Below are 13,998 nucleotides of genomic sequence, written 5' to 3' on the forward strand. Positions count from 1 at the left end.
CCTCAGCATAGGGGACAGTGTTGTCTTCACCTCAACATAGGGCACACGGTGTTGTCTTCACCTCAACATAGGGCATACGGTGTTATATTCACCTCAACATAAGGGACACGGCGTTGTCTTCACCTCAACATAGGGCACACGGTGTTGTATTCACGTCAACATAAGGGACAGGGTGTTGTCTTCACCTCAACATAGGGGAAACGGTGTTGTCTTCACCTCAGCATAGGGGACAGTGTTGTCTTCACCTCAACATAGGGCACACGGTGTTGTCTTCACCTCAACATAGGGCATACGGTGTTATATTCACCTCAACATAAGGGACACGGCGTTGTCTTCACCTCAACATAGGGCACACGGTGTTGTATTCACGTCAACATAAGGGACAGGGTGTTGTCTTCACCTCAACATAGGGGAAACGGTGTTGTCTTCACCTCAGCATAGGGGACAGTGTTGTCTTCACCTCAACATAGGGCACATGGTGTTGTATTCACCTCAACATAGGGGAAACGGTGTTGTCTTCACCTCAGCATAGGGGACAGTGTTGTCTTCACCTCAACATAGGGCACACGGTGTTGTCTTCACCTCAAAATAGGGCATACGGTGTTATATTCACCTCAACATAAGGGACACGGCGTTGTCTTCACCTCAACATTGGGGACACGGTGTTGTCTTCACGTCAACATAAGGGACAGGGTGTTGTCTTCACCTAAAAATAGGGGACACGGTGTTGTCTTCACCTCAACATAGGGGACACGGTGTTGTCTTCCCCTCAACATAAGGGACACACGGTGTTGGAACATTACTGATATTTTTATGTTATTTTATTAATTTGGGAGGCGAGTATGGGTACCACCGCCTCGGTAACCATCCTTTATATAACCAACACCTCTGCTATAGGTTACAAAGTACTATAAGTTTCGCCCTGGTGTAAGTCCACCATTCAGAATTTAAACGTTGCTTGAAATGTCTTTGGCCTTGTTTACTTGTAGTACTTCCCCACCTTCTTCTTCCCCATATCCTTCTCCTCCCAACTACTTTCAGCCTCACAACATACCGCAATTGGGGATGCAATAGTCTCACTGGATCCAGACGGTTGGAGCAGTTGGGACTCGAAACTACCTCGACGAAGAATAAAAAAAATACTTATTTACCTGAAGATTGTCCATTCCTGCAGTCTCCGAACAAATTGTTTCTGGAACAGGTTTTAGGATAGTTTTGGTCAACCAAACTATCCCATTCTGTAGCACAACACACTACACTCATAGTCCACATCACCACTATTTGGAGAATTTTCCCCATTGATGATTCAAATTTGAAAACTGTCGATAGCACAACAGAAGTATTTTTAAAGAATTTCACAGGATTAATGCAACCGATTCGAAAGCTTTGCCGGTATTTATAAATTTGCGTTAAATGGATATGAAATAAAAACGTGCAGATATTTTATCATTATTTTCTGTAAAATTATATTTTTGTAATCGCTTTTGGATACCGCACGGAGTGCCCGTGATATTTCATCGTTTCGTAATCAAAGTTAATGTTTTATCTCTTGATTTTAGTTAATATCTGAATACTAACAGCATCAGGTAAGCACTCGTGTGATTGATTCCACTAAGAATTATTGAATACTAAAACAGAATCAGGTAGGTTACTCCATGTGTTGTCTATGGCGAATTTTGCTAAGAATTATTGACCTACATAGAATCTTAAAATAGTCCGTAATGATAAAAAAATGTGAAACGGATAAATCAGATAAAGATTCGGTCGCATCTAGTAAATGAAACCAGGACCTCAGCCTTGGTTCATTTACTAGATGCACCAAGGCTGAGGTCCTGGGGTCATCTAGTAAATGAACCAAAGACTTCAGCCTTGTCGGGATTTTGCTCTACCACTGAGCTAGGTTCGACACTGCCATATCCAACTGTATCATATTTCGACTAAGAGCTACCAACATTATCTTTATTTTCTTAAAGCATATTTTTATTGGCTGCTATCTTTATAAATTATCGTAGATTCTATTCGAACTAAATGCAATCTAGATAGTGTCTTCCTAGATGATGACCGAATCTTTCGTTGATTTTCTGTTCCCCATTTTTAGTTTGAGAGTCGTTATTTATTGTCTTAGATGATTAAATATTACAATTTGAGGTTTTACTCATTAAGGGTTTCCAAAAATAACAAAATTGTAAGGTTACTGACTGGTGTTTGCAGTGAATGGAGTCCATAAAGCGGTGAATGCTCCAAAATAACAAAAATGAAAATATTATTCTCACTTTTAAAAAAATATTAAAATTATGGGATTTTTTTTCTTTTTCACTTTTAAATAACTGATATAAATATTCTTTGGAACATATACAATAGGTAAAAATGCTATCCTTGTTCTACCAGTACTTCAATGGAAGGTACTAATGATAACATAACTAGGTTGTTGATCCCCATTGACAGTATGGAGATATTCGAAATGTTCTTTCTTCTTCAAAAACATTCTTTGTGTTTGTATTTCCCCTGAGAACGGGTTGTTCTTGAGCTTATTAAAAGTATTTGTTTTTCCTTTCCTTCCGTAAGACCCAGGTAAGTTATTTCCTCTCCTTATATCATTGCAGCATCTCTTCAGATGACATGAGCCCCAAGGCAAATCAGCATTTCAAATTTTTATTTTGTATTTCTTCGGCAAGCTTTGTACCTATCAAATTTTACACATTTTTATTTTGAAGATTTACGTGTCGAATCTGGTAGAAAATTATAACACAAATAAGTAACAACAGTAATTTCATTGTAAAATAAAACTCCTCTAAACAAATGAAATAAAATCAATTATTATAAGGCCGTACAGCTCTAAATCATCTACTGGAATGTACTAACCTGGGGGTATAGTAATAATAACATACCATTTATATAGCGCAGTTTAGTGTTATTTCATTTAAGTGCGTATATATCTGTATCTCAGAAGTCAAAGGTCGGTTGTCACATTTTTTAAATTGTTCAGGAGAGAGGAAATAGTTAATTTTTTTCTGAGAACATTGTAGGGATACCAGGCATTTTATGTTGACCTAACTTCGTTTCACATTGTCGTAGGACAACATACAGTGTTTATATCTCTATGTAGATACCGAAAAAACTAAAACGTTCTCATACATACCTCATTTCCACAAAAAACTGGATAACCGACCTTTAACTTCTGAGGTACAGATATTTGAGGTATAAATAAGAAAAATGAAATAGATATTTAAATTTTTTTTAAATAAAAAAAAAATTACAAAAATTATGAATTATTAACTTGCTCCTGATGAGGTGAACATTGTTCATAAAACATGTAGAGGTTATATATACAGGGTTTTCCAATAAAAGGTGTTATTTTGAATAGCCCGCTATTTCGGTAGATGTTACTTTTGAAGCTGTCATTTATGACATTTGACAAGTAGAAACTACGCCATTAATAAAAATGGAACGATACACGCTTCAACAACGCATTGAAATTATTAAAATTCACTTGAGTGAATCAAATGCAAATCATCTTGTGTGATGAGGCCCATTTCCACCTCGGTGGCTTCGTCAACAAGCAAAATTGTCGCATCTGGGGCTCGGAAAACCCAAGAGTTATTGTTAAAAAGCCTCTCTAACCTCAACGTGTGACTGTTTGGTGCGGTTTATGGTCCGGCGGAGTCATTGGACCTCACTTTTTCGAAAATGAGGCTGGAGCAACAGTTACGGTGAATGGATTGCGCTATCGAGAGATGATTAATGATTTTTTACGGCCGGAATTGGATGGTATTGATCTGGACAACGTTTACTTTCAACAAGACGGCGCTAAGTGCCACACAAGCAACGAAATCATTGATCTTTTACGATTGAATATCAAAATAACACCTCTCATTGGAAAACCCTGTATTAAAGTGATGTAAACAAAGTTATTTGTGTTTAATTCTAATAAATAATGACATCACAGCTTTCAGAAGAAATTTTCTTCGAAAAACTAATATTATATTGTATTTGTTCAATTGTTACTTAATCACCCAATAAAAGTAGTTAATGACAGTTAATACATTTGAAATCGCTCTCCTGAAAAGTTGTTGTTTTTGACTTGTACATTTTATGCTCAGCATGATAGATATTATATAGCTCATAGAGTGCTAACCGTGCCACTTGAAATGTGCTGAAAAGCAGTTTTCATATCGCCAGCCAGCACATGTTAACTTGACAGCTGATTGTACACTTTCAGTAGATAATTAATAGATATTTATTTGAAATATGCAATGATCTCACAGTTGCATTAATTCGTGGCGATAACTGAGACTGTGTTTCATGCTCTAACTGTGCAGAAATGAATTTGGGAAATACTTAGGAATTAAAATACTCAAATGGACAAACATTGTATTTAAATTAGGTATAATTTAACTGCTGATTTATTAAAATCCTGTTAAAAACGGGATAGCTTGCCGTTTCTTAATAAACTTTTAGTAAATTCATAATATATCGGAACACGTGTTCATGCACTTGCGTTTTTCCTGATAAAACACAATGACGAAATGTGAAAATAATATTTGTTTTAAGAACACGTATTCCGACATCCCCATAACACATTCGTGTTTTACTGATAGTTTATTAGGAAACCCGTCAATTCATTTGTTAGAGGCCTGTTGGGATCATCGGGACTTTTGTGCGGTTACACAAAAAGACTGATGATACCTAACACAGTCTTAACACATCGCCCTATAGATTATTTTTCACTAAAATATTGCACTACACCAAAATGCAAATCATCCTAATATTATTGATTACAGTAATCGCCTACCTAGGCCCGAGACGTCTACTGATTGATTACAATAATCGCCTACATAAGCCCGAAGCGTCTACTGATTGATTTCAGTAATCGCCTACCTAGGCCCGAGGCGTCTACTGATTGATAACAGTAATCGCCTACCTAGACCCGAGGGGTCTACTGATTGATTACAGTAATTGCCTACATAGGCCCGAGGCGTCTACTGATTGATTACAGTAATCGCCTACCTAGGCCCGAGGCGTCTACTGATTGATTACAGTAATCGCCAACATAGGCCCGAGGCGTCTACTGATTGATTACAGTAATCACCTACCTAGGCCCGAGGCGTCTACTGATTGATTACAGTAATTGCCTACGCCAGGCACCGTTTGGCTCAAGGCCCTGCCGCAGTTACTTTCGTGACCTAGACTCATAATTGATATGAATATAACTTGAAATTACACAAAGTTTTGGTTTTGAATTGTATATTTACAACTTACACTTACCGAATACAGAGAAGTGGTGTGAGAAGTAGGATACATATGGCTTTAAAATGATTTGAATTCCTATGTGGGGAAAGGATAATTTTATTTATAAAAAATAAAGTTAATTAAATTATTTAATTTTTTAAAACTCTGGAACGAAATCTTAACGTGGTATGAAAGTGAAAAAAATCTCTAAATATATACTTCAATTAAAATAAGCACAGTTTATAAATTTGAAATCGTTCCCTGAAGAGTTGTTGTTTTTTAACTTCTACTCTTTATGCTTGAATTGTTATTGGAAAAAATGGCGTCATCTGAGTGAGCGTGTTTAGTTTATTTCTTATTTTCCTTCCACTTGGTTAGATCCATTGCAGTGATTTCGCTGCAGGGAACGGGCTGGTTGCTGGAAAAAGAAGAAAAAAAAACATTGTCATTATACCGCCAAAGTGGTAAAAATGAGACCCACAGCAGTTGAAGAGTTTTCTAGAAGCTCCCAAAGATCTTCAGCTCCGTCGATGAAGATGACAAGAATATAATAATTGAAAAGCGGCAAACAGATACACCCGAGACGATGAAATGTCAGCCAGTAAAAATATTATGCAAGCCGCGTGAATCGATTGGAGAAGGTTTTGAATGTTAATTTGAGATTACGAAATACTTACAATCCGGGGAAGATCAATACGAATGATAGAGGCTGAATCTTCGTAATTCCATCTCCATTGTCGCAGAACAGCCTGGATGAAGAACCTTTCCTTATCTCATGAAGTTGATCTGTAAATGAATAAACAAATACAAAAAATTGATCATGGTCTTTGTCCCGTTATTGCTAGTAGGTTAAAACTGAAAATTATTTTAATATCGATTTAACATCAAAGCTAAGCCCCTGTCCCGAGGGCCTTATCAGAAAAAAAACATGTCGGCATAGGTTAACCTTCTTCTTCTAAATGCTACATTGAATAATGGACTGCACTGTACGAAAGTAACCTTACACCTAAATTATATCTATAGTTACCTACCAGACAAACAAAACCACAATTACGAAACTAAACTTAGACATTACAAGCTTTCATCTCCTTCCAGCATGATTATTTATCTTGTTCTTATCTAATTACAATATTACCAAAATACTATAACATAAAAGAATAAAACATATACACGCAACACAAAAAAATATATAAAACACGCAACACGCACAAACACATATATCATTATAAATGCCGATTTACATTCTCTTTTGATATTTTTCTTTTAGTGTTATAATTATATTTTAATTTTTAATCTTTATTTTTTATTTTAAATTTATCTTTATGTTAATGTTGTTTTTCTTTTATTTTTTTTTTAAATGTATAAATTCTTAAATTATAAAATGGGGGCCTCAGCACGGGTAAACAACCCAGTGAGGCCAACATTACTAAATTGAAATATGAAATATTGTAAAAAAAATGTATCAACAATAAAAAAAAAAAAAAAAAATTATTACTTTCACATATTCTTTTTAAAAATGCTAATAATTGTTTAGAATATCTTAAACAGGAACAAATACATTTTTTTAAATTTTAGTTTTATTTAGCAGATAACGAATTTAGCAATTTAATACTCCTTTTCAAAAATCTTGGAAACTGTAATGAAGAAGCAAATTGTTCATTTTCTTGAACAAAACAAATTATTATCACCATCCCAATATGGCTTTAGGGAAAATCTAAGCACCAATGATGCCATAGAAAATCTAACAAGCATAGCCATAAAAAACATAGATGAAGGGAAAAAGTGTTTGGCTTTATTCATAGATCTTCAAAAAGCTTTTGACACAATAGACTATAAAATATTACTAACTAAGCTAAAAAAAATAGGAATGGCCGAAACAACAATGAACTTATTAGAGTCATATATAACAGGGCGAGAACAACAAGTACAAATTGGCAAACAAAAGAGCAAACTACTATCTTTAAACTATGGCGTCCCTCAAGGAAGTGTACTGGGACCGATCCTATTCATTATCTATATCAACGATTTAACTAACCTTACCATTAAAGGAAACATAATCAGTTTTGCTGATGATACTGTTTTATTATTTCAAGAAGAAAATTGGACGGATACATTTAATGAGGCTGAAAAGGGGCTTAGTGCACTTCAAAATTGGCTTAAAATCAACTCGCTTACCCTTAATATAAGCAAAACAAAATATATAACATTTTCATTAAACGCAAGGAGCCAACCAATAAAATCACCAGAACTAAAACTACACGAATGCCATGGAAATAATATACAATGTTACTGCCCCGTCATCGAAAAAACACAAAACATAAAATATCTCGGAGTAATAATCGACGAAAATCTTAGATGGGACCTACACATCAAAGGTATTACGGAAAAACTCACAAGCCTTATATATTTCTTTAAAAATCTAAGAAACGTATTAAATAAAAAGGATATGAAAAAGGTCTACTACGCATTATGTCATTCTCGAATTGAATATGGAATCATAGGATGGGGATCTGCTACACATACGTACCTACACAACCTGAATACGATTCAAAATGGAATCATAAAGACCATATTGAAAGTACCAATTAGAACGCCTTCAATTGAAATATTCAATTCCTTTGACGTACCAAATGTACAGCAAATATATGCCAAAAATATATTATTGAAGCTCTTCAAAAATAACAAATCCTCTACTAGACTGTGTATGCATAACACTAGATCGAACAAAAATGATATAAAAAATATTCCAAGTTATAAAACCACATTCGGACAAAGAAACTATACATACTTTGCAACAAAACTCCATAAAATCCTTCCCCAAGACATAAAACTAATAAAAAATCCTAATGAATACAAATCATTAATAAAAATATGGCTGAAAGAGGTCAATGAAAAAACCCTAATGAAAACACTAAAAACGATATAGAAGACACTAAAAACGACATAGAAGACACTAAAAACGACATAGAAGACAAATAAACCATATTTAAATAACTTTAGTCCGCCTCGGCACAGGACCCCCTAGTGAGGAGGACTAAGAAATACAATATTTTATACTTAATTTCACCATTATATTTTGTATGTAACAATTATTTTATATAGTCGCTAAAATAAAAAAAAAAAATAAAAAAAAATAAAAATAATGTACATAATTCGAATAATCGCCTCCTAGATCTTGTTTTCTCAAATGAAGAGGACATAATAGTTAGTAAAGCATTAGAGTCTATCCTTCCCATTCATAATCATCATCCTCCACTGTCAGTAATTATTCCAAACAATGTTAAAAAATATTAAACTCTCAAGTTCTAGTTTTAATTTCAAGAATGCCAATTACAATGATATTAATGACCATCTCAGCAAAGTAGATTAGACTTTTCTCAAGGAAAACAATATGATCTATAATACAGAATCATTTTATTATAAAATAAATGCCATTATCATAGACTGTATACCCTTAATAAAATTCAAAGAATCAAAGCATCCAAAATGGTTTAACAAGGAATTAATTCAGTTAATAGCTAAAAAAAAGTTTTACATAAAAAATTTAAAGCAGTGAGGTCCCTACCAAATTATATTGAGTTCAGTAAAATAAGAAAAGATTTGATAAGGTCACACGTAACAAGGTAACACGATCTGTTGTTAAAAAAGCTTCATAGATTAGGAATAGCAGGGTATCTATACATGTGGTTTAACAGTTATTTAAGTAACAGGCAATTGGCCGTTAAAATTGATGGCTTTATTTCTTATAAATTTAAAGCTACCAGCGGTGTCCCCCAAGGGTCACATTTGGGACCAATTTTATTTTTGATATTTGTGAACGATGTGCTCACTATATTCAACGATGTCGAAGTTTCAATGTTTGCGGACGATATGAAAATATACAAAGCTATAAGAAATATGAACGACTGTCAAACATTGTCAAATAACTTGCGTAAACTATTTGTTTGGTGCCAAGAGAACTATCTAGAACTAAATATAAACAAATGTCTAATTATGAGATTTCATAGAATAAAAAATCCAATTATTTATGATTACTCCATCAATGATGTAGTTCTAACCGCTGTAACCGAGGTGAATGATTTAGGTGTAAACTTTGACCAAAAACTGAATTTTATAAATCATATTGAAATTACTTCAAATAAAGCTTTGAAAATGTTGGGTTTTGTTATAAGAATTTGCAGCCAATTTAAAAATATTCAAACATATAAACATTTGTATGTGTCATTGGTTAGGAGTCGAATTGAGTACAACTCGACAGTGTGGGCACCTAGTTACGGTAGTCATTCACTCACGATAGAAAGAATTAAAAAAAAATTCTTAAGATTTTTTAATTTCAGAATGGGTATTACAAGGGAATGCGTCAACTATGATTATCTACTATGTCAGCTTAATTTATTAAAATTATCTGAACGTAGAATAGTTAATGACCTAAAATGTTTATATAAAATCATAAATTCAATAAATTGACAGCCCTGAACTATTATACTTGATTTCCCTACATATACCTCGTAAACCAACATTGAGGCATTATCTACCGTTCTATTGTGATAACTCCAACACTGAATCTCAATTTTATACCCCCGTTCGCCGTATACAAAATTTGGGTAGTGACCTTAATGACTGTAAAGATGTTGCTGATATATTCAACACATCATTCACCACATATAAACAAGTCATTACCCAATTTATTTTGGAAAAAAGAATATCAAATACAACATAATTTAACTACAGAAAGTAAGTAGCTTCATTTTATTTCGTTTTTGACATTATTTTTCTTTAAGAGGTTGCGTTTTATTATGTATTCTATTTCCCTTTTGATTTTGTTTTGTGATTTTACTTTGACTTTGTTTTATTTTTGATTTGTTGTGTTCTTTGTAAAAAACAAGAAAATAACATGTAAAAGCCCTACCGGGCGTAAATTTATGAATAAATAAATAATATTCTACCCTTTAGTTGTGGACAAATGAGGTTTTAAAGAAATGTTAATTATAAAACTAATTAACTAACTAACTATCTCTTAAATAATGTTTATATTTTTACCTCCTTAGCGTGTTTTAGGTTTTGTGCAGCTGAGAAACAACCATTTAGGTTGGTTGTCAGTTGTGTAGGGTTTGAAACACGTCTTTTAGTAAGGCCCGAATTCTTACTATATATTGTTTACCTTTTACTCAAAATAACTATCTTACAAACGAAGTATTGAATTCCGTAAGTTTAAACTTAAACTATATTGTTTTGGTCACCACGAAACCAATGCCTTGAAAATGTCCATTAAAAAACCACGTATTTCATAAATAAATAAAATAAAACACATGACTCCGAAGACAAATACCACTTATGGACAAAGACATTACCATAATCAGGCGCCAATAATAAAAAAAAAACAATTGAAAAAGACTTTAGACATTCACCTGACAAAAAATGTAAATCTAAAGCAGAATAGCCAAGAAAGGCATTATATACCGTGGACAGTTAATTTATATACGGATAGCCAAAAAAGGCATTTTATACCGTGGACAGATAATGTACATACGGATAGCCAACAGAGGTATTATATACTGGGGACAGATAATTTACACACGGATAGCCAACAAAGACATTATATACCGTGGATAGATAATTTACACACGGATAGCCAACAAAGACATTATATACTGCGGACAGATAATTTACACACGGATAGCCAACAAAGACATTATATACCGTGGATAGATAATTTACACACGGATAGCCAACAAAGACATTATATACTGCGGACAGATAATTTACACACGGATAGCCAACAAAGACATCATATACTGCGGACAGATAATTTACACACGGATAGCCAACAAAGACATTATATACTGTGGACAGATACTTTCTATAATATTATAGCAACACACTCCACGCCTGTATTTTTCTCTTTTCTTTTTTAAATTTCTCATCCATTTCTCTCATTTATTTTATTTTCTTTAATTTTTTAAAGTGTTTATTACTTTCATTTCTATTTATTTCTTCAAATTTGTTATTGTATTTGTTCTTCTCATTTCCTTTTCAAGATTTCATATTCAAATTGTAACAGGCTCAGTCTTTATACTAATATATTATACTAATGTATTTGTATCTATCACGGCTACTAAATAATTTAATAAAATAATCGTGGGGCACATAGTCAGTGGTTTATTAAATTTACCCAAAATCTTCATGGGATTGTTGTATGATTGAAGTAGACTCCTTCAGTCCAAAGGGTTTGTAAGGTGGCATACACATAATAAATATTTTACCCAGAGTGAATCCTGAAGTGGGGTTCTCGAACCAGAACCTGTCGGCCTGCCTGGTCCTGCGGAACTGCTCGTTGAGGATGCAGAGGAAGGTGGGTCCCACCTGCGCCTCTCCAATGGCCTCCAACCCTCCTCCCACGGACACATCCACGTCCTTGTAGCTCTTGTAGAGGGTCTTCAACTTGGCGATGTCCTGGAAGATAAGGGAATTTATGAAAGCTTTGTACAAATGATTTTCTGATCAATCTTCATAAATTTGTAAAATAGTAAATATTTTCATTATCCCTGTTAAACAGATTCATAAAAAAGTGAACACTTTTATCTAAATTATGGCAATCTTTCGATCGATTGTGATCACGGAAGTCTTGAAGTGTGATCGACTTCTCCCCTATAGTTGGGTGAATTCGTTACCCTTGAGTTTTGTTTGAAATTGGGAAGAAACGTGCAGGGTAAAAATAATAATTTCTGTCATTTCTCTTTGCCAAAGCCATAAGTTACTCAAGCTAAGCGATATCTCTCCTGTGACTATACTTACTGCTGGCGTGATGAAATCTCCGTAGTCTTCCCAGCTCTGTGCCACCTTCAGCCCGCAGAACTTCCTATAGTCGTTGTAGTAGCCCAGCGCGTGGTCCCTGTCTCTCTGGATATCCGTGGCTTTCAGGTCCACCCCAAATCCGATTCCTTGGCAGGCGAAAAGCTTGTCTGTTATCTGTAATAATTTTTGAGAATTTTACCAACTTCGCACCCACTTTCCCTTCTCTTAAATGTCTTTAAATTAGCTCACATACTATTTTGAAGGTTAACTTTCGCTTTATTTTCCATCATTTGCAACGTCTTCAACCAATTACTCTAAATCATTCACACATTCTTTCACATTGCATCATCACGTCTCTGAAATAGAGCTACCATGTGAACGATTTTATCTAAATTGTGTTTGCACAGTCTCTTAACAAATATAGAAAGTAAGAAAAATCAATATTATAATTTTTCCGCATTTAAAAAAGCGCGTCATTCATATTCCATGTTAAAAAATCCTCCCGTCTAAATTATACTGATCAAAAAGAACGAGTCCGTGCGTTTTGAGCGTCAGCGACTAAGGGACTTCTGTTCCAAGAAATTGTTCATAAAAAACACTAATCGCGCCAGAGCGGTAGACGTGCAAACTTTGGGATTTTACTAGGTGACCATGAGATTGAGGTGTGATGAGATTCTTTTAGATCTAGGGAATATATAAAATTGAAAAGACCAACGTAGGATTTTTTTCATATGTCTGAGGGAATATTTTCTCCCTCTTTTAATCTCCGATTGAACTACCAACGAAACAGGCCACGAACCGCTACTGTCTGTGAATTACGGTATGCTTTATCATATATAAATTTTAAATATTGAAGACTATATTAGTGATTTCTAAACGAAAATCTGAAACAGAAAAATCAGAAAAGGAAACGGTCACATCTGGGACTCGAACCCAGGACCCTTGTCTTTCCGGGACAGTGCTCTACCAACTGAGAACTGTCCCGGAAAGACAAGGGTCCTGGGTTTGAGTCCCAGATGTGACCGTTTCCTTTTCTGATTTTTCTGTTTCAGATTTTCGTTTAGAAATCACTAATATTGTCTTCAATATTTAAATATTACAATTTGAGGTTTTACTCAATAAAGTTAATTCCGAAAAATAAATATAAATTTTAAGACTGTTTCTCTATCAACAATACTGCATTATTCTTCTATTGACACCCACCTTTCACGAATTAAAGACAATTCTTGTTAGTAAATAAATATTCTTAAACTATTAAAAAAAAGTTGTAACTACAAATCTACATTAATTACACTTACACACTAAAAAGTCTGGATATTTTTTTACGCATAACCATTCAATAGAGTATAATTTTCAATCGGGCTTTAAATTGTCTTTATGCTCAAACCTGTAAGAGTATCTACTTCAATGAAGTCATCATTTATTTGGTAAATTTACATAATTTGGTTCCTACTTGTTCAACGAAAATATTATCTGACTCTTCAACGGGTTGAGTGACCATGCCCACGGTGAGCTGCTCGATGTTAGTTCCACTCTCGAGGATTTGGGGCCTGTTGAACCAATTACTGATCGGAACTGTGGTTTGTCTCTGACGTTCGGAATTCATCAACCTAAAAAAAGAATTGATTTCATATGTATATTTGAAAATATATAATAAATAAGTAAACTACTCTGGAGTCAAACACTAAATAAGGAAACCAATCTTACAATCGTTGACACAAAATATATTTATGGATCTCCGCAAGAAAATGGATATATCCGAGAATCTAATTCAAGATGAAACTATTACAATGTTTTGTTGGTCCCAATGACGAGAGGTGGCTTGTGACTGAAATAACCAGCAGTGCATTTCACTTTAAAAATGTCCCTATTATTTAATATAGGTATAACAAATTAATTAATTTGGGTATTGCTATTCAGTTACATTTATAAAATATTTGAATAAATATTACTGCTCCGTCAGCATTCGCGAAA

General features: G+C 34.1%; 1 protein-coding gene across 2 annotated transcripts in view; it reads right to left on the reverse strand.

Annotated features, from left to right (window-relative positions):
* Positions 1-5,227: 5,227 nt before the first annotated feature.
* LOC149417914 (peroxidase-like) overlaps positions 5,228-13,998 on the reverse strand; it is a 38,764-nt gene continuing 29,993 nt past the window's right edge. For both annotated transcript variants that reach the window (XM_089639527.1, XM_089639528.1), the window contains exons 8-12: positions 13,478-13,634; positions 12,025-12,198; positions 11,493-11,682; positions 5,907-6,015; positions 5,228-5,647 (exon numbers count right to left, since the gene is read on the reverse strand). In XM_089639527.1, coding sequence (XP_089495653.1) covers positions 5,578-5,647; positions 5,907-6,015; positions 11,493-11,682; positions 12,025-12,198; positions 13,478-13,634 — 700 coding nt within the window. In that variant the 3' untranslated portion in view covers positions 5,228-5,577. The remainder of the gene's footprint in view (positions 5,648-5,906; positions 6,016-11,492; positions 11,683-12,024; positions 12,199-13,477; positions 13,635-13,998) is intronic.

The sequence above is a fragment of the Hesperophylax consimilis genome, chromosome 14 (genome assembly GCF_061612785.1).
Source record: "Hesperophylax consimilis isolate HC1 chromosome 14, BYU_Hcon_1.0, whole genome shotgun sequence".
NCBI classification, from domain to species: domain Eukaryota; kingdom Metazoa; phylum Arthropoda; class Insecta; order Trichoptera; family Limnephilidae; genus Hesperophylax; species Hesperophylax consimilis.